Source organism: Orycteropus afer, unplaced genomic scaffold (genome assembly GCF_000298275.1).
Source record: "Orycteropus afer afer isolate SDZICR_OR568_19922 unplaced genomic scaffold, OryAfe1.0 scaffold00033, whole genome shotgun sequence".
Classification (NCBI taxonomy): Eukaryota; Metazoa; Chordata; class Mammalia; order Tubulidentata; family Orycteropodidae; genus Orycteropus; species Orycteropus afer.
The window spans coordinates 6,863,373-6,885,467 of NW_006921620.1; the positions used below are offsets into that span (position 1 = coordinate 6,863,373).

General features: G+C 43.3%; 1 protein-coding gene across 1 annotated transcript in view; it reads right to left on the reverse strand.

Annotated features, from left to right (window-relative positions):
- The window catches only part of CNN3 (calponin 3), a 35,421-nt gene extending 14,283 nt beyond the window's left edge, over positions 1 to 21,138 (reverse strand). Inside the window, exon 1 of the mRNA XM_007936074.2 lies at positions 21,082 to 21,138. Within this exon, the coding sequence (XP_007934265.1) occupies positions 21,082 to 21,138 (57 nt within the window). The remainder of the gene's footprint in view (positions 1 to 21,081) is intronic.
- Between the last annotated feature and the right edge of the window lie 957 nt (positions 21,139 to 22,095).

Consider the following 22,095-nt stretch of genomic DNA (forward strand, 5'->3'; position numbering starts at 1 on the left):
TCTCCTTATATACAGGAAGCAGACCACATCCCAAAGGCAGCTACTCAGCTGCTTGTGGTAGATCCCACCATGGAGTTGATTAACAGTCTCATCATGGGGAATAACTACCACCAGCTGCCCAGCCACTCACCCAGGCCCAGCCAAGTTGACACACACACTGAATTACCACAAGTGCAGAAGTTATATTTCAATTACTCTATATATACACACATCTTTTAAAATCAAGGAACTGGGAGCAATTAAAAAGTAAGCTTTGACCAATAAAATCTGTTCACTATTTTCATCTTTAAGAAGCTTTAATTTTTGAACATTGAGGGTAAATGCTGACAGTTTCTTCCTTGCGTAAGAAAGTTAGTTATAAAAATATTAATCTATGCTCGTCTCATTAACACCTCATGGAAACTTCATTCTAATTTGTGTAAAAACCACTCATTCCAAGTTGTTTATAAGCATCATTCTCTAGGTTCTCCAAAACTTTAGTTTACTTGACCTTCCCAAACAGTTTCCAAGCTACTTTTACAGACTTCCTGCCTGCTCTCTTCAAACCCTCAAACTCCTCTTTCTCCACCATGTCCACCCTCCCTCTCTTTCCTAAACACCCACACATTCTCTAAAGTAGTCCCTCCCAACTTTTTTCTCATCAAGGCACACTTGTGAAAGGACATTTATATAGAACCCTGGGGCTGAGGGGAATCATATCTGGGGCACACCTGCTGGAAGCTCCTCACTAAAACTGACCAACGACTTCACTCTTGCCAAGTACAATCAAAGGGTGAAAAAGAGAAAAGCCTCTGGGGTATCTGGTATGGTTGATCATCCTCCCCAGAGCTCAGGGCTCTGCTTGTGCTGTTTTTGCTCCTGTGGTATTTTCAACTGCTCCTCTTCTTGTTCTGGTGGTTGGGTCAAGGGGTCACCTCCAGGGGTGGAATCAGCCTTCTGCTCTTCCCTCAGCTCTCTCTCAGAATAACCAGCTAAAGAGCACCAGTTTGGAATCACCCTCAGTGCAGCATAACCCTCGCAAGCTAGCTGAACTTTCTTTAGTCCTTACTTTCTTTTTGATTTATAAAATACATGTTAAAAGATAATTCATAATTGAAGAATGCACAAGTATTCAGAACATGCATTCTTAATAGGGGTAATATCAGTCCCAAGCAGGTAACAGTTGGTTCTTGGTAGGAATGTGGCAAAAAAAAAAAATCTTAGATGTTACAGTGATTTGTATGACCATCTGTGGTAGTTAAGTTCGTGTGTCAACTTGGCTAGGCCTGGTTGAGTGGCTGGGCAGCTGAATGTAGCTATTCCCCATGGTGAGACTGATAATTAACTCCATGGTGGAATCTATTGGAGCAGCTGAGTAGCTGCTTTGGGTGTGTGGTCTGCTTCCCATATATAAGAAACAGCTTTGGGAATGGTCTCCAGCTTATGGACTATGGTACTGAGAGAGTGGGGTGCTGCTCTGACAGATACCTAAAATGTGGGAAGAGGAGTGAAGTGCATCTTTGACCTGAGACCCTGGCAGAGAGACCCTGGCATACGGCATGAGAGACAGCAAGAGCAGAGCCAAGAGACTGCCATGAGAGACAGCAGCAGAGCTGAGAAACCAGCATGAGAGATGGCAGTAGCAGAGCCCAGAGACTAGCATTAAACAGCAACAGCCTTACAAGCCCACAGAGGAGAAAGCCGGGTGCCATTGGGTAGGCAGCTTCCTGGAGGAGTGGGTTGCCTTCAGGTATTAATTGGTAGAAGAGACCTGTATGAAATGGAGTAGCAGGTTGGCCGGCCCACCGAGCAAGAAAGCTAAATGTCCTTTGGGGTAGCAAGATTCCTGGTAATGGGTAATTCCTGGAGTGGGCTGCCCTCGGGCATTAATTAGCAGAAGTAGAGAGACCAAGGAAATGGAAGCAGAGCTGCCTCAGCTTCAAAGGGTAGGACCGTGGCTTTGGGGGGTGAAACCAACAAAACCCCCTAGGTTTCAAAGAGCCAGACCTTCACCAACTTGGTTCTGGAGTGTGGGGCTGCTCGTTCATGTGAGCCAGTGGGATGGAGTCAAACTGCTACCCAAGAGTGAGGGGGTGGGGCTGCCATGCCCAAGAGGGAGAGGAACCGGGCCTGCCAGGCCAAGGGGGTGAGGTTGCCATTTAGAGGAACTAGAGGGCTAGAGCCACCCAGTGAGAGAGATCTGTACAGGTGTCAAGTTGACAAGGGGTGGAACTGTGGTAGTTAAGTTTGTGTGTCAACTTGGCTAGGCCTGGTTTTGAGTGGCTGGGCAGATGAATGTAGTTATTCCCCATGGTGAGATTGGTAATTAACGCCATAGTGAAATCTATTGGAGCAGCTGAGTAGCTGCTTTGGGTATGTGGTCTGCTTCCTATATATAAGAAACAGCTTTGGGAATAGTCTCTAGCTTATGGCATGCTTGAACCCTGCATTTAGCCATGTCACTGTTCAGCAGCCTGCCACGCTCTGCCAACCTCGGGACTTACAATAGACTTGAACTAATGGCCTGCTGTGGGTTTGGTAACATCGGGATTGTGCCATTTTATTTGTCAACCTTAGGCTTGTTAGCCTCAGCAGGCAGCAGCTACCTGAGTAAAGAGATGCCTCTAGCTTCAGTGGGCCAGGAGCAAGAGGCAGAGCTGAAGCCCAAGGTCGAGGGGCTTTCACACAGCCCCTAGAGCCTGGCACTTTGAACTTGGACTTAAAGTCTACAAACTGTGAGAATAAACTCCTGTTTGTTAAGACGATCCCCTTTGTGGTATATTCTCATCAGAGAGGCACTAAGTAACCAGAATACCCTCCAAAGCTCAAACCTACCCAATAAAACCTTATTCCTTGTTATATAATTTGGAAGGGAATTAGGGGAATGAGGCAATTAGGAAAATGTCTAAAAAGGCTCCCTGGGAAAGCAATAATGAAAACACAGTTGAGAAAGTGACAGAGAAGCGAAAGTACAAACCTCTCTTTATCACTCTTTCTCAAACCCCACGGCCCTGTCCAGAGGCAACCTCCTAACATCTGTCAACCTTTCCAGACCATCTGCTCATTTATTAGAGGTTTGTGTTATGTGTCACCTAGTCATTTTTTTGGCTCACCAGGACCCCATGTGACAACTGCCCCACAGGGATTCAAGAAGGTAAACTTCACAGCAGCAGATTGCCCAGTCTGGGTGCATTCAATCACCAATTTTTCAGTTTGTAGCCAAGGGCTTAACATTTTGCACCACCGAAGCATAACAGCATCGAGAATAAAAATACCCCCTTCAGAAATACAAGCCCCAAGGGCCTAAACTTCCTGACAGTAAAGAGAAGAGACACTAGATCAGATAAAAGCCTACCAGTTAGTTGCTAACAGTTAAGCCCTTCCAGGGACTGAATTTTGCAAACTGTCTTTTGGATACAGAGTAATAGGAAGACCATGCTTCAAAATCACCTCAACAACTGACCTGAAAGTATGGTTCATACAGGAGCATCCAGCCAAAGTAGAACTTAGTAAAAATGACAGGGCTACATTGGACATGAGGTGGAGGAATGGTATTTATGTACAAGAGTTGTCTTACAGCCCAGAAGTACATTCCAGTATCTAAAGAAGAATGAAGACTATGTGTCCTCCAGACAATCTCCATGAATACACTCCTCCTTGCAGTATACTCTTATCACAGAGCTTGTTAAAACCAAAAACCAAAAAAGTAAACCAAACCTGCTGCTTTCGACTCATAGTGACCCTAAAGGACAGAGTAGAATTGTCTCTATTAGGTTTCCAAGACAGTAATTTTTACAGAAGTAGACTGCCACATCCTTCTCTTGCAAAGCAGCTGGGGGGTTCGAACCACTGACCTTTTGGTTAGCAGCTGACTAATTTAACCATTGTGCCACCAGGACTCCTTCCTCCACCTAACCCCCTCACGATAAAAAAAAAAACATACCAAACTCACTGCCGTCAAGTCAATTCAATCTCACAGCAACCCTACAGAACAAAGTAAAACTGCCCCATAGGGCTTCCAAGGCTATAAATGCTTAAAGAGGTAGATTGCCTCATCTTTCTCCTACAGAGTGGCTGGTGGGTTTGAATTACCAACCTGTTGGTTAGCAGTAGAATGCTTTATCTACTGTACCATCAGAGCTCCCTTTTCCTCCACTTCAAACCAAAAAAAAAAAAAAAAACCCAAACTCACTGCCACCGAGTCAATTCCGACTTATAGCGACCTCTGGGTTTCTGAGGTGGTAAATCTTTATGGAAGTTGATTGTCCAGTCTTCCTTCCGAAGAGTGGCTGGTGGGTTTGAAACACCAACCTTCTGGTTAGCAGTCAAATGTCTTTGGACCTATGGCACAAAAGCTCCTTTAGCAGGCAATTTCAGGTTCTCTGTGGTGGTTAAAAAAATATCTCCCAAATTTCAGTTATGCCTGAATTCTCACTAGCTCCCCATTTTGAACCACTAGGATAATTGAGTATTATCCAAACTCCCTAAGTAAAATCATACTCAACATCAGTTTCTCTTTCTTTCACGAGATCCTTGCACGTCTTTGATTATTCCTTCAATTCTTTCCCCATGACTACTTTCTTCTGTTCTTCTTTCAAGTATCACCAAGTGGCGACTACATACCAGCTTTCACTGCCGTTGAGTAGGATCCAACTCATACCAACCCCTCCTTGGGTTTCCGAGGTGGTATCACTGTTAGGTGTTGAATGCCAAGAGGAACAGGACCAGGGTAAATCGTTAGAAAATAAGTTTTATTGAATCATCCGTCTGGTGGATGAGCTGAGGCTTAGAGTAGCATCAGCCCCAATCCTGTCTCTGCAGGTTGCTTAAGTGTCGAAGAGGAACTAGGGAGGGTGGGGACAAGATAAACCCAGATGGAGACAAAGGATCCAAGGGGAAACTGAGAGTGGGGGTGAAGGGACGGCTTCACAGCAGGAAAAGTAGACAAAGAACCCCACCGGAAACTGGGGGTTTGGGGAGCACGGGAAAGTAGACAAAGAACTTCACTGGAAACTGGGGATTTTGGCATGGGAGCACCTGATGAGGGAAAGGACACAAAGAGTCTAAACAGAAATTAGGGGGCGGAGACTAGGAGAATACTGAGAGAGAGACAGAAACTTAGTAGATACTGGGTAGAGGTGAAGGATTTATCTAGTAATCACCATGGAAGTAGACTGATCAACCTTCCTTCCAAGGAGTGGCTGGTTAGCAGTCAGATGCCTTAGGCACTACGCCACCAGAGCTCCCACTACACACTAAAAAAAAAGAAAAAATGCAACCACTGCCATGGAGATAGATCCGACTCATAGCGACCCAAGGACCCCTCCTTGGGTTTCCCAGGCAGTATCACTATGGAAGTAGATTGCCCAACCTTCCTCCCGGGGAGTGGCTGGTGGATTTGAACCGCCAGCCTTCTGGTTAGCAGTCAAATGCCTTTGGCACTATGGTACCAGAGCTCCCACTACATACTAAGCATGGTTCAAAACCAAAGGTCTTGCCTAAAAGCTTACAGTCTAGTGCAGAAATACAAACAAATATTATATGAAGTGTGTTAAGATGTTTTTTGGGGAAAACATTGAAAACAGAACAATGGAGCTACCACAAATCTTCAAAATAGGAATCAAATAAATATGGATAATGTGGCCAATTCCATCTCATATATCAAGATGCTTCTTGTATTCCTTTCTTTAGCACTTGTCATTCTTGATCTGTTATGGAAGGACTATGAACAGGCTTTTTAGCATTTTTTTTTTTTTTTTAACCTGCCTTTAATCTCTCCCCTACTCAATCCAATGAATGTGTAAATAAATACCTTTTCAAATTTAAAGTATTCACATTGAAGATACAACAGACTAAAGAGCATAGCCTTTTGAAATTGAAATTAAAAAACTTCAAAGAAACTGGGCTCTCAATTGCAGTGTGACCTAACTTAACCTTGGTCAACCCATTTCCTCACAGGGAGTCTTCCTCCTTCCAATGCCACTGTAAAGATAAAACCCATTCCTGTTAAGGCACCCACAACCATGGCCCCTAGTTACCCTTCAGATCTAGAAATGAACTCACCCCTGTGGCTTCCAGCCAAACAACACACAAGCATATACAGTGAACATTCACATCAGGCACATACACTCCTTAGAAGGAATCAATCATAGGACAACAGAAGGGCAGTATTTGCACAAGGAGATAAGCTCAGGGAACAGAAATGCATAGGAAAGAAGGACCCAAGGAAGAGGAAACTACAGGGAGGAAATGGGAAAAAAGCTGTTACTTGTGGGGAATTACAGTCAGTGTCATGAAACAAAATGTGTATGGACTGCTGTATGGAAAATGAATTTGCTCTGCAAACTTTCACTCAAACCACAATAAAAAGTAAAAATAAATAAGATAAAGCCCATTCCATAAAGGGCCCATTTCAATGCCTGGCACATATCAGCAGAATTCATGTCCTCCATTTATATCAGCCTGAGTACAGAGCACCCAACTTTGTATTAAATGAATCCCACTGCAGCCTATGCACCTTACTGTTTACAATTCAAAAAGAAAACTCCACTGCAAACAGGTGCATCTCAAACGCTGGCCATCAGCACTGTCCATTACCATCACTACTCTTCTCAATGCTTGTTCCTGACTCTCTTACTTCAAGCTCTTCTCTCTACTTAGAATGTCTTTGTATCTCAACTTCTCATTCTATTTCAGATTGTTGCAGATAAAAAGGATGGACCAGTTCATCCCCTTTTTTTTTTTTTTCTTAACTATTTCTTTAAAAGAACATTTGTATATTATTGGAGGCTTTCTACCAAATATTACACTGTATTTGGGAAAATAGTTCAAGATGGATTAAGTGCCCTCCTCAAGGTCACAACAGACTATGAGACTCATATTCATAAGAGTGACCTTGCTAAGTATTTGATGGGAACGAGTATACATTCCAAAACTATGAGAAATCACTTTTCCCTCAGGTAAGCAAGAGAGGCACTGAAGTCGGTCCTCTTAGAGCTGATCTTCAGTCTAAATGCTGAAGGTACCAGCATGCAGCAACACCACTAGTTATTCCCTTTATATATATATATAAATTTATATAGTCAAATAAATACATAGACATTATTACCCAATGCACAGATACTGTGAAACTACCAAAAAAATAAAAGTTTTTTTAAATACCTTAAAAGGAACTGGTCCAGTGCATAATGAAAACAGTAAAACTAGCAAATGGTAGGCCAAAGGCCCAACAACAAAAAATGTATTCTTTCTGGTATCTAAAAATTATCTTCAGACTATAAAGTTTTGAGCAAGTATAGGGAACTCTGGTAGCATAGTGGCTAAGGCACTTGACCGCTAACTAGAAGGCTGGCGGTCCAAATCCACCAGCCACTCCTCGGAAGAAAGATGGGGCAATCTACTTCCATAGTAATACTGCCTCGGAAACCCAAGGAGGGGTTGCTATGAGTCGGGTCCGACTCGACAGCACCTAACAACTACAACAACATTACTAGATTAGGGAAATGCCACAGATTTAAAGATCTATCCTGTTATGGGAAGGCATCTGCATTTGCGTATCACTGGTTTTTATGAGTGTCACATCTCCTTGATCTACCAATCTAGTAATCTTAGATGGGTAGTGTTCTGTTCTGTTGTATGCAGGATCACTGTGAGTTGGAACTGACTCAAGAGCACCTAATAAAAACAATGTTGGTCTGCATAGTTATATAATTCTTTATGAAATACCACTGTATTTCTTGTAGTCTCTGGTGATGCAAAGAGTTAACCTGCTCACAGCTATTAACTGAAAAGTTGGAGGTCTGGGTCCACTCAAACATACCTTGCTTAGAAATAAAGCCTGACAAATTACTTCCAAAACATCAGCCACTAAGAACACTCTGGAGCACAGCTCTACTCTGTACACTGGGATCATGGTCAATCAGTCACCTTGACATCAACTGGCATTGCATTTCTTATTTGCTTGATTACAACTACTTCATGAAGTAGCCATGGCAACCACTATTAAATTAAAATGGGTATAAAAGGAATATGGGAGGTATAAAACCTAAGTAATTTATAACCCTTTATGGGGAGTAGGGAATCAACTTGCTAAAGTAAGGGTCAGAATTCTTCTTCCACATGGAGGTACTCTTCCTGCCTCCCCAGACTGCTACGTTGATCAAGAGAATGAGTTAGTGCTTTATAGTCAAACAAAGAGAGAAAGATAATAATCTCACTACTCTCTTGGTTAAACCGTATCTATGACATTATATGATCAGTTCTGAATGCCATGTTTTAAAAGGGTACACTGACAATCTGTATCAGTCTAGAAAGAGCAAACAGTAGTGAGAGGATGAGAAAAATTATACACACCTATCCTGAGAAACTGGTTGGCAGGGAGAGGCTATTTGCTAGAAGGGACTTTGAGAGTTTAGAAGAAACAGGTTAGAGCTTATGGTCTAAATATGTACATGGAAGTCATACAGAAGAAGGAGTCCATTTATGCTGAATGCATGTAAAAGGCAGATCCAGGATAACTATGTAGAAATTCCAGGAAGATGGATGGGAGGCAAGCAGAAATGAAAATATGTCCTATAAATGTCCTTGAAGCATAGGCTGGAAGCTGACCCTAACTAACAAGAAATTTCCCTGGGGAACAGATTCTCTCATGAGTGAAGGCAAGGTATTGAATGTTCTGTAGATGCAAAGATCTTACTGAAAGACGATTTCAGATGAAGCCCCATAGGTAAAACAGACTAAAGCAATGTTCTTTAAGTTTTTGTTCTCTTGGTCTCACCTCTAGAGTATTTAAGAGTTTACCTTACTCATTACAGTATCAGCAGGTATTAGGTCTTTGCTACTCTCCAGATTTCCAAGCACCTGTCTCTTCAGTAGGACTCTGGGTCAAGCACATGGGTAACACTGCAAAGCTGCCCTTTTTTATTTCACAATTCCAAGGGATATCATGGCAGTAACTATTGTATAGACTTGGAATGTACCCACTCCTCTTCAGCAAGTTAGCTTCACAACGTGAGTCTCAGATCCCACTGTGATGCTGAGGAAGACATGAGATCCACCTCACCAACACTGTCCCAAATGTAAGTTATACTATTCATCTCTACCCACCTGGGAAATTCTCCCATGTGCCAGATCACTGACCACATTCATTCAAATGCTCCCATCTGCCTACCCTGAAACTAAGTGAAAACACCACACCACTACATTACTCTGGGCTACTTATCAAACAAGACGGGAAAGACGGTCAAGCAGAAATGGGATCCAGCATTTCAGTCAGCCTAAATAAATCTGGAACTCTTCTTTTGGGATCTAGATCTAGATCTCAGATCTTGAATGCTTTTTGCCTTCTACAATAGAACCTGTCCATCTGAAAGAGATGGCTTCACACAACCTGCTAACAACAGAGGTAGAAACACACAATTTCAAATACACATACTAGTTAGTGAGATTTCAAATGAGTATTAGGGATATATTAACTGTGCAAGATCCCACCACCTTTTTTCTCCCAAGGAAAATGAAAGAATATGAAATTTCCATAAAAAGTAGGGTGTAATTTTCTATTTCTTCTTTCTTCAAAAAACATTTGTATTTTGCTTCATGAAACAGCATTTAAAATATATGACACACATTTTTTGAAATTCTAAGAAAAAAGATGTTTAATTTCTTTAGCTGAAATGGAGAATAGAGAATTTTGAGAGAAAAAAGTGAAGTCAAGAAAAAGGCTGAAACACCTACATACCAATAAGTCCTATACAAGATGTGTTGGATGCAAATGAGAGCCCAAGCTTCTTACATGGAGATAAAAAAGAAAATAATCAGTAAAAAGTTCAAAGTTCCTACCAAAGCAATGTCACTCTGAACCCCTTTCCCAGTCCAGAAGCCTGAAAGGACCCTACGATGAGGTAGGATAGCATCCTCCACATCTCTATAATTCAAACAATTCTAAATTTTATCTGCCTGTATTGCACTTTGAGAACCTCTGGTGGCATAGTACTTAAGGCATTTGACTGCTAACCAGAAGGTTGGTACCGGTTCAAACCCACCAGCCACTCCATAGAAGGAAGACTGGGCAATCTACTTCTGTAAAGATTTACCACCTCGGAAACCCAATAGGGGTTGCTACGAGTCAGAATCGACTTGATAGCCATGAGTTTTTTTTGTTTATTGCACTCTGAGAGCATGAAAAAGAATAAAACAAGTTCCTCTGGAAACACAGCACCTTCCATCAGAGTGCTGGATATCTCACACACAAGTCACCTGGAGATTACATTGAAGAAGGCTTGTTATATAGATAACCAGCTGCTGTCAAGATTGTGAACACAGATGTCCACACTCTATTCCTAGCCTCATCCCACTGCTAACTCTCACCTCACAGCCAGGTGGGAGTTGAGATGGAACAGAGGTCACAGATGTCATTTACTCATAACTTGGTAATAAGGACTAAAGCGAGTGACCAGGCCATTTTAATATGGCTTTAAAAAAAAAAAAAAAATCAGTAAAAGGAGATCCTCCTCTTTCATACTACTGGTACGAAGTACAAACTTAAATTTTTTAGAGAGCAATTTGACAATACCTGTTAGAAGCTCAAGGAGCTCTGGTGGTGTAATGCCTAAGGCATGTGACTAGTAACCAGAAAGCTGGCAGTTCTAAACCCACCAGCCACTCTTTGGAAGGAAGAATGGGCAATCTACTGCTGTAAAGATTTACCACCTTGGAAACCCAGAGGGGGTTGCTATGAGTAGGAATGGATTCGATGGCAGTGAATTTAGTTTTTTGGTTAGGCTCTGTTGGCTTAGTGCTTAAAGCATCTGGCTACTAACCAAAAGGCTGGAATTCAAACCCAGCAGCTGTTCCACAGGAAAAAGATGAGGCAATCTGATCCCGTAAAGACTTACAGCCTTGGAAACCCTATGGGGCAATTCCACTCTATCCTGTATGACTGCTATGAGTTGGAATCGACTCTACAGCAGTGGGTTTGGTTTTTGGTTTATTACAAATTTAGCAAGGAGCCCTGGTGCTGCAATGGTTGGTGGTTCGAACTCACCAGTGGGTCCATATGAATCTTCTTCTATAAAGATTAAGCCAAGAAAACCCTATGGGACACTTCTACTGTCACAGAGGGTCGCTAAGAGTAAGTGCTGGCACCTAACAGGAACAACATGAAAAATTTAAATGTTAGGTCAAAAGCTATACACTTCCACACAAGTACTTCTTAAGGAAATATCCACTAATAGAGAATTAGGAATAAATAATGAAAATCCATACAACAGACTACAAATCCATTTCTAAAACAGTCCTGTAATAATCAAAGTTGTTACTCAAGTGGTTGGGGTGGGGGTGAGGGATACAGGATACTTTCACTTCTATATATTTGTATTTTGATACTGTTTACATTTTTTACAACAAATTTTCATTCAAAAAATAAAGATAAAAAAGAAGAGACAAGGAAGATGGTACCTGAGGTAGACACATTGTCTCCATGGAGAGTAGGGCTTGTCCAAAGGTCCCAAGGCTCAGCAGGGTTTCCAACCCAGATTTGGTTCCAAAGTCTAAGTCCTTTCCACCATGGGATCTTTTTCCTCACCCCCAAACCAAGCTGAGAGATAAGAACGTCTCTATTATATAGAGAGTTAACTCACACTCTACTCTATGAGAGTTAGATTGAGTTAGATTACATATAGAAAGGGCTCTGGTGGTGTGGTGCATAAGGCATTTGACTGTTAACTAGAAAGTTGGCAGTTCAAGCTCATCAGCCACTCCACAGAAGAAAGATGAGACAATTAACTGCCGTAAAGATTTACAGTGTTGGAAACCCAATGGGGGGGGTGTCACTATGAGTCAGAATCCACTCGATGGCAATGGGTTTGGTTTTGGTTTTTATTATACATAGAGGAGCCTGAGGGGTGTAATGGTTAAGCAGCTTGAGGAAGAAGGAACTATTAATCTGCTCCCATAAAGATTATAGCCAAGAAAACCCTACAGGGCAGTTCTACTCTGTCACATGGGGTCGACAGGAGTTGACTATTGGAAGCACCCAACAACATTATATATAGAATCTATAGCAAATGCAATTAATTATGCTACCTGCATGAGGAGACTTGAGAACAGACAGCAAGGTGCTGGCTTAGACCCTGCGGCTTACCATAAAGTCCTTTTCAACTCAGTGAGAAGTGGGAGTACATCCAAAAGTAACACATCACTAATATTACTGTATCAAACTGATACACCATGATTATGATGCCAGGAACATTGATTCAAACCAGCTGAGGGACTCTGAAGTCTCAAAGGGCTTTACCACCATGGTTCAAAAGTTCATAACAAATTATCTGGCAGAGATGTCTAAAGAAGGAAAAACTTTAACTCCTCTACTATAACCTATAAAAAGTAATCTCCTGTCACAAACACATTTTAGAAGGTGCTATAAGGCTGGCTAAGGAGCCCTGTGATGCAGCAGATAAGTACTTGGTTGCTAACCAAAAGGTTGGAGGTTCAAACCCACGCAGAAGCTCCATGGGAGAAAGACCTGGTGATCTGATAAAAGATGACAGCCCAAAAAGCCCTATGAGGGTAGAATCAATTCAACAGCACCTAACAATAAAAATAAGGTCAGCTGCAGGGAAGGCTGTCATAGGAGAAAAAAGAAAATAAAAATCAAACCAAGAGAAGAAACTAAAAACAAACACACGACCACCAAAGTGTATGCCTGTGGATGCTGTGAAATGACGATGCGGGATGAGATCTCTGAAGAAAGGTAGTAAAAACATAGAAACAAATTCACCCCAGTCTTCAGAGCAGAGAATGAGATCACCAAGAGAAAGGGACCTGGCCTCTGTAACCTCTGAAGACCAGCCCTAGGATTCCAGCTCAAGGCTAAGGACCAGGGATGCTGACAAGCTCACTATATAATGCTACAGAATCTTCATGTTTAATATAAGCATAAATACTATCCTCGATTTTAAGTATGTGACTGCTGTTACTATTTTTACATTCAAAGTAGAATCACATGTTTGAATTAATAGACAGTATGAGAGACTTGCTACACATGGTATTGATTATTTTCTCCCACATAAAGGAAAAAGGAGGGAGAGAAAACTGCAATAAAACACACTCTCTATCTATCCATGGAATGCTCTTTCACAGAGCACTGAGGAAGTTTAGCAGGATGAATAAAGATCCGTGTCCAGACCCCTGGGAAGAGGGAGAAGAAAAGAATCAACTGTGGAAATGACAGCCCAATGTAGCTACTCCACAACTGGGATCCCCTGGAAAATTCTTGTGAGGAGAGGGAAAAATAACTATAAATGCTTAGGCTGTAACTTATCCAGAAGAGCCTTTCCAAGCACAAAGAGCCTTCTTTTTCCTCCACATTCATGTCCCCAACTCCCTGGTATTCCCACTACAGATGTTCCCGCCCACCAGAATCCCTCACTCCCTGAAGTTTCCTGGTCCTGGGGCAGAGGGAAGATGCTGAGGTTGTTCCCTTCCTCTGGTCCCTCAATGGAGGGAGGAAACAACTAGAGTATATAAAGTCTTTTCTATTCATAGCCTAGCTTCACACATGCCTAAGTAGAGCCCAAGACCACTTAAAAACAAAGGACTCCAGTAACAAGCAAGACTTAAACATTAGAAGGTAGAAAAATGTGTATTGGCCAGCTGCGGAAGGCTCTGAAACCAAGAAATAAGAGATGTATTTTGTTAAAGAGAAATCAAACTCACAGAAGAAAAAAACAGAATGATACCAGGCCCTAAAAGCAAGTCCTCTAATTGTACACAAGAGCTCACGATATTTGGACAATGTGGACAGAATGGGAGTGGGCTACAGATTTCACTGAGGGGATCCTGGATAAGGACTGCTGAGGCAGATTACATTCCTGACACAGAAGCAAAGCAAAAGCAGTACTGTTTGGCATTGTGCAGCGTAGTGCCTAAGGAATTTGACTAACCAGAAGGCTAGCAGTTCAAACCCACTAGCCACTCCTCGGAAGGAAGACTGGGCAATCTACTTCCATAATGCTAACACCTTGGAAACCCAAGGAGGGGGTCACTATGAGTCGGATCCAACACAACCGCAGTGAGTTTGGTTTGGTTTATGTGCCAGAAGCCTCATTCAGATACAACATATTCGTGAATGAATATCCAAGTCCTAGAGATAATTCTCAGTATCAAAAAGATAAAAAAGCAGCTCAGCAGAACATAAGACTGATATAAACCAGCCAGCAAAATGAAACAGTAACAGTTACGTAATTATTCTTAATAAATTACATTTATTAGATCTCTTACTTATTCCTCCCAATAACTCTATAAAGGTAGATATTTACCAGAACTTCATTCTATAGATAGGAGCTCTGGTGACATAGCACCTAAGGCAGTTGACTGCTAACCAGAAGGCTGGTGGTTCAAACCCATCAGCCACTCCTCAGAAGGAAAGTTGGGCAATCTACTTCCGTAGTGATACTGCCTCGGAAACTCAAGGAGGGGATGCTATCAGTTGGATCTGACTCAACAGAGTTTGGTTTTTTTGTTTTTTATTTTACAGATAAGTCACAGAGAGATTAAATAACTTGCCCAAAATCACACAGTTAGGGGGCAGAAGCAGGATTCAACCCAGTCAGTCACTCACCACAATTCACATTCTTAGCCACTACACTGTACTTTCTCACTGATAAGAACCTTGGATGAAAGATTCCGGGACATCTTCAAGTTCACAAGAGTTCCCATGATCATGGGTTTTTATAAAATTTACAAGCTGTTTTTTTATTTGCCATAAAGAGGACCCTAAATTCAGGCTCTACAAAAAATACGTAACTGCCCTGGGGTCATGAGAATAAAAGTACATATGAATAACAGTTAAGTCCACTATGGATATAAAATGAGTTCAGATTTAAGAAGTACACACACACAAAGAATATGACAGAGGAGGCTAATGCCTAGAATGAAATGGAACTTGTCCTCAAATTCTAAGAACACGATCCCTCCAACCACCAACTACTTACACTGAGAAGGAAAAGAAAGCATCTCCATACTCTACCAGGTATTTAAAAAAAAACTCACTGCAGTTGAGTCAAACATAACTCATTGCGACCCCTCCCCCTTAGAGGAGCTCTGGTAACATAGTGTCTAAGGCACTTGACTGTTAACCAGAAGGCTAGTGGTTCAAACCCACCAGCCACTCCTCGGAAGGAAGGTTGGGCAATCCTACTTCTGTAGTAATACTGCCTTGGAAACCCAAGGAGAGGTCTCTATGAGTCAGGTCGACTCGAGGGCACATAACAACATCACTATGGGAAGTAGACTGGGAATGTAGTAAAAGAAATGTTTCTCAAAAGGTAACCCTAAAGCTAACAATAAAGTAACTTTCTTAGTGCCAAATTTTCAATGTAAGATTAACTAATAAACTGTTTACGAAAAACAAGCTATAAAAGTCACTGCGTTCTTCAAAAACATCACACTTGCACTAAAGAATTCGTATGCACACTACTCCAATAGGGTTAGCTGTCTATTCTAGTATCTAGAGACAGCAAAATCTATTCCTGATAGATACATTTATTAAATCCACAAATATTTATTGAGCAACTACTATGGGCCAAGTCATATTCTAGAATCTAAAATCTGAATCGACACTACCAGTGCATGAGCTAAAGATTTTTGCTCTTGTGGGAGGACACAGGCAATAAACAAACAAAAACATGTTTTTAAATTAAAAACCTATTCTCCAGCAATAAAGTTAAAAACAAAGCAAAAAAGCTAAACCTATCTGCACATTTTACCAAGATTTTGGTGTTTAACCAGGAGATAACACAGACAACCTCAGGATTCAATTAAAGCTAGAGTCCATACTCACCCTGGGATTACTCTGATCAGGGGTACCCATAAGTTAGTTACATGTCAAAATGGCACTGAGTGGGCAGGCAGGCAGGGAGGGCCTCATGGGACATCAGGCCATATTTGTTGTTGTTTTTGTTATGTGCTGTTGAGTCAGACCCAACTCACAGCGACCTCTCCTTGAGTTTCCGAGGTGGTATCCGAGGTGGTATCACTACAGAAGTAGATTGCCCTACCTTCCTTCTGAGGAGTGGCTGGTGGGTTTAAACCGCCAGCCTTCTGGTTAGGCACTACACTACCAGAGCTCCTTCTGTCCATATTTAATTATCACAATATAATTGCTTAACTTCCTCTTTAATAACTTGATATCTTAGTAAGAACTTTCCAAAACAGTTTTCAGCTGTCAAGGGATACCATTTTGTAACCACGCAGATTCTAAGAAGCCACTTTGCTCAAAATAGGCATTCCATGGGACAAGAAGTCTGCAAGAATGTGCATTCCAATTCCATTCTTCTACATATTTAAATTAGTGCCCCATATGCCCCAACCACAAAAAAAAAAAAAAAAAAAAGGTAACAGCATTTTAATTTTCTTCATCCATACCCCCCCATACACACACACCCACCAATATCCTCCTCTTTCCCTGACACCTACAATATCTCTATAAGCAACTGCTCTAAGCCTGGGGAGGGCATACTTCATTGCATTCTCAACTTTAATGGGAAACTACCCTGACATGAACATTTTGTTCTGAGCCAAGTGTCAGGAAATGTTGTGCATCCCTTGAGGACCTGTTATGCTTTCTCATACTTTATGAGGTATACAGAGCAGTCTCTCTTTTCATTTTGGTTCCCAAGAGATAGAGTCAAGGGCTTGGCCCACCCTGTAACACGTTGTTACGTTGAGGGTTTCCATTCCCGCCTTCCCCGCCAACCCTGACTTGATAAACGGAAAAAAGACTGAAGTTGTCAAGGATTTCATTTTACTTGGATCCATAATCTACACCCATAGTAGCAGCAATGAACAAATCAAGTGATGTACTACACTGAGTAAATCCACTGCAAAAGACCTATTGACAGTGTTCAAAATCATAAAGTGTGACTGATCCAAGCCATGGTATTTTCAATCGCCTAATATGTGTGCAAAAACTGGACAATAAATAATGAAGACTGAAAAAGAATTACTGCATTTGAATTATGGCGTTGGCAAAGTATACTGAATATACCCTGGACTGCCAAAAAACAAATCAATCTGACTTGTTAGAAATACAGCCATACTGTTCCTTAGAAACAAGGATGGCAAGATTTCATCTCATGTGCTTTGGACGTGTTATTAGGAGGGACCAGTCCCTAAGGAAGGACATCATGGTCAGTAAAGTATGTTGTTGTTTGCCATTGAGTCAGATCCGATTCATAGCAACCCCTCCTTGGGTTTCCAAGGCAGTATCACTAAAGAAGTAGATTGCCCAACCTTCCTTCCGAGGAGTGGTTGGTGGGTTTGAACCGCCAGCCTTCTGGTTAGTAGTCAAGTGCCTTAAGTACTATGCTACCAGAGCTCCCCAGTATAGGGTCATCAAAAAAGAGGAAGACCCTTAACAAGATGGATTGACACAGTGGCTACAACAATGGGTTCAAACAGCAACAATTGTGGAGATGGAGCAGGAGCCGACCATGTTTCATTCTGTTGTACAAAAAGACAGGGTAGCTATGATTCGGAACTGACTTGATAGCACCCACCAGCCACTCCTCAGAAGGAAGGTTGGGCAATCTACTTCTGTAGTGATACTGCCTTGGAAACCCAAGGAGGGGTCACTATGAGTGGGGTCCAACTCGATGGCAAATGACAACAACAACAACATACCCAAATGAACTATTTACACCAGGTTTTACATTTTCCTTGGTCCTTTGATTCTATCATGGTTTTTGTAGATTGCAATGGGTTTAAAAGTTATTGATCTTTTTTTGTTGTTATTGAAGAAAATTTCTTCATATTCCAAGCTAAAGTGTTCCATTTTTTTAGGCTGTTTTCACTTTCTTGACCTTAGTCGCTCACTGAGAAAACAAAAGAGTAAGTTTTATACTCTACCATGTAGTACCTTCCCATCAAAGAAGTGTCTTAAGCTTTAAGATTTTTCCCTGAAATTTCACTAATTATGAGTACTTAAGATTAAAGAATTCCTCAATTCATTAATTACCACTTATTTAAAAAAAACAATATATAAAGATGCAGTCCATACAAGTCTAAGAAATGTAGTACTAATACTAATGTTCCACTACGAAGAGCTAGTAACTACCAAGTTTTTATTGAGCACCTACTGCAAGCCAAAGAAGCTCTGGTGGCATAGTGCCTAAGGCAGAGGACTGCTAACAAGAAGGTTGGTGGTTCAAACCCACCAGCCACTCCACGGAAGGAACACTGGGTGATCTACTTTCATAAAGATTTATTGTCTTGGAAACCCAAAGGGGGTCGCTATGAGTCGCAATCGACCTAATGGCAATAAATTTGGTTTTTTTGGTTTCACTACAAGCCAGTCACTTTCAAAAAACAATGTTAGGGGAAGGGCAGTTAAGTGACAGAGGCAGAACTAGAACCCACATATGCTTGAGCCCAGGGTCCATTCTATACTGCCTCCATAGAAAGTTTATAATTTTTCTCTTTGTTAAATAATTTTAAGGGGAAAAAAAATCTTATATTTAAGTAACATATCACTTATCCAATACACAAGAAAAAACAAGAAAGAATCAAAGTGTCCAAACCAAGTAATGTCAAAGTTCATGTTTCCACATGCTCACTTTTCTCATGAAGTCCTGAGCCCTCAGTCAAAATGTAGTATCTCACACAAAAACCTAACAAACACGGATATCTCATTCCCAAGCATAGAACAGATAAGAAATAGTATTACATGAATAATCACAATGTCAAGAAGTGACAGGTGGACAGCAAAAATGGGGGGGGGGGACAGACAACAGTGACTTTTAAAGAACATTGCTCTGCTTATCATTAACCTAAGTGGCATGTTTTAAAGAGTTAAAATTCTTAAGAGTATTCCAACTTTCTCATGTGACCTTGGGCAAATCACACCCTTTCTAAGCCTTAGAGTCCTGCTTATAACTGAATAGTTATAGGTGAATAGTACCAACAATCCTCCACACCTCACAGAGCTGCTCTGCTTTTAAGATCAAAAGGCTTCCTATGAAAGGACTGACTAGGCTATGAAGGACCATATAAATGAAAGGAGTTATTAACAGATGGGTTTGGTGCTTAAAGAGATAAACTTTCAGCCTTTATAACTAACTTTACAAATGTTCTGAAAATTGAGGCTTTATTGTGTTTAAAAATATATAAAAATTATAGTGATCTGGTTTCAGTCTATGTATTTCCTTCCATCTGCTAAATAAGTAAGAAAAGGGCACTATCTGCTCCATTAGTCAGCAAAAAAAAAATAAATAAATAAAATAACATGGATATTAACATCCTAGAAAAGTCAGTCACTTGAAAAACTGCCAAAGTTATCAGTACCAATTTACAATGCAAAAGGTAAAGAGACTCAACTGCTGCCAGCCAAGAATCTCAGAGGCCATCTTCATTAATGTGCACAAGCCAGGCAAGGGTATCCCATCCAACAGTTTGGACTTGCTGATTTCCTTTGAAAAGGCTTCCTAAAGCCATATTTCGCATACTTGCAAGCAACAGAACTATATTTTGCAACCAAGTTTTAAGTCAGTGAGGTCTATAATTATCATTCCTACACAAACCACTCACCTTTCTGTTCATTTAAAAAAAGGTTTGGGAAACCGTTTTCTAAATTGGGCAACACATTTGACAAGGTAAAGCACCTAAATATTTCAACTTTAGATTCATAGATTAAAATAAACTCCTTGCTTCAAACATTGCTCAAATTCATTCATGGAATTAAAGTAGGAAGCCTACAGTAGCGGGAAAGAAGAACCCAAACTCTTCCTTGGGATTTGACAATGGGGCTCTTCATTGCCTTTACATAATTCACTCCACACTGCGCACATTTCCCAACACTGGGATGTTACATCGCTGACAATGCCGATGTATTCTACCAGCCGTCTGACGGTGCGATGGCAATCCTGACATGCTTCGGCTCCCGGGAGGCTAAAGGGAATTAAACCACAGCAGCTCTCCTTTGTGGCGCTTTGGCCAAAACAGCAGAAAGGAGACAATGAGCGTTCTGTGCACAGTTCTGCGCGGATTGGCTGGTTTCTCCCCTCAGAAACCCCTGATGTCACGGGCTTGGAATGCAGGGAGGGAGGAAGGAAGGAGGGGATTTGAGGAGGGGGACGCCTCTCATCTCTTTCCCAGACCAAAGTCCCAGAGATAAACCCAATGCATTCTTATACTCGGCAAAGAAGAAAAAAATGCGCGTCACCAAAGCCCAATTACTACAAACCACCACTCTCTTCAGCAAATAAACCCTAAATAAAAGAAACCAACAAAGACACTCCTCGCTACCGTTAAAGTTCAATGCACAATAAACTTCTCAGTGCTTTATAAAAAGTTTCAAGCCTACAGCAGATACCCCTCGCAAAGCAGCGCGCTAAAGCTTTGTCTCTGTTTCCTGGAGAAGAAAGAGCAATATGCCTAAGGCACCGACATTCTGAAATGAAGGGTCTCGGACTGGCCCCGGTTCCTCTGGGAAGTTGGGAAGGAGGGGGAGCGGGCTCGGAGACCTCCCTCCCAGCGAGGCGAGGAACAATGAGCGGCTGAGGTTTGGCCACGTAACCTCCTAACTTAGCCCGACGCTGAATTCGGCTCGGGGGATGAGGAGAGAAGGCGCAGAATCGGCCTGCAGCCCCGGCAAGAACAGGATGGCGGGGGCTGCTGCGGCGGCTCTCTGGTCCCCAGGCGCGGGCCGGCCCCACCTATGGGCGAATGACCACGCAGGAGCGCCCTCTTCCCGAAGGGGCGCGCCCTGCAGCTACAGAACAGCCCCAGTGGCCATACAGGCGGGCGCTGCGGGATTCCAGACGCCCGGGAATCCACCGCCAGCAGCAAGTCCCGGCCGCGGCGCTGGAACAAAGCTACGAGATCGCCCGGGAGTCGGCGCGCTCTGACCCGGGAACGCGAGGGGGACCCACGGCAATATTTGCGCTGCCTAGACATCCTTCTGTGAAGTCAGCGAGCCCAGGCGAGCGGAGTGAAGCATGGCCCAGCGATTCCCCTGCCCGACTGACCCACGGGTGGCATCTCCCACTCCTCGCACGCCCTTTCCCGATCCCTGGCGGTCACCCAGGGATCACCCGACCCCTGGCGTACCTTGTTCTTGACCTCGGCCGAGAGCCCGTAAGAAGGGCCCTTATTGAAGTGGGTCATAGTGGTTCGGGCGGCGGAGGCTGCGCTCGGTCAGGGGGTCTCGCACACTAGGCTTCCTTGCTCCTGGCCCTGAGAAGTGGCCGCAACAGAAGATGCTCGAAGCTCGCTCGTCTGGAGGAGGCGCCCCGACGCGGCGGCCGGCCGCGGGCGGTGCTTTGAAGTCTTGGTCCGGCTGGGTCTCACGAAGCCGCCTGGTCCGCTCAGGCGTCCCGCTCGCTACCTCGCTCTTTCCGCCGCCCGCACCACTACTCCCCACTAACTGCCCCCCACCCCTTCCCCCGGGGCCTGTAGGGATTGGCCGATGAGCCCAACCAATAGAAGGCCGACTCCTCCCGCCTCTCTGCCGAAGGGGAGGCTCGGCCAATTGAAGGGCGCGGGTGCGACGCTACCTCGCGCGCGGGTCCCTGGCCCCCGCCCCCGCCCTCACGCCACAGGGGCCGGCAGCGAGGAGGCCCCTCCTCCGGACCAGCCGAAGGCTCGGTTACGTGTGTAGAGACAAGCCCTCACTAAGTGGGAGGAGGTCCCTGCCCCTAGCCCCCCGCCTGCGGGCTTCCCAGCAACCGCAGTTCACGTCAACTCTCAGGCATCCGCCGCGGCGCCCGGGGTTGGCGGAGGGGAGGGGAAGCCCACCGGGGCTGGCGGGCTGCTGACCAACCGCCTCCATCTCCCTCCTCCCACCGCTCAAGGCTCTGCGCGTCCAGCCAGAGGGCAGGGCCCCTCCACCCGCTGCTGGAAACACCACGAGCAGCCTAGGATCCTCTGTGCCAAGGAAAAGAGAGCTCTTTACCGACACCTGCTCCTTTCTTCACCTGGCAGTCTCCCACACCTGTTGATCTGACCTCTACCCTGCTGCACCAAGAACAGTCAAGTCTTTTGGCCAAACTCAACTTGCTCTGTGTCTAAACCTCTGAACGCAATGTGAAGAAACTGGGAAGTGTGCCATGGCAAAGCCTGGGG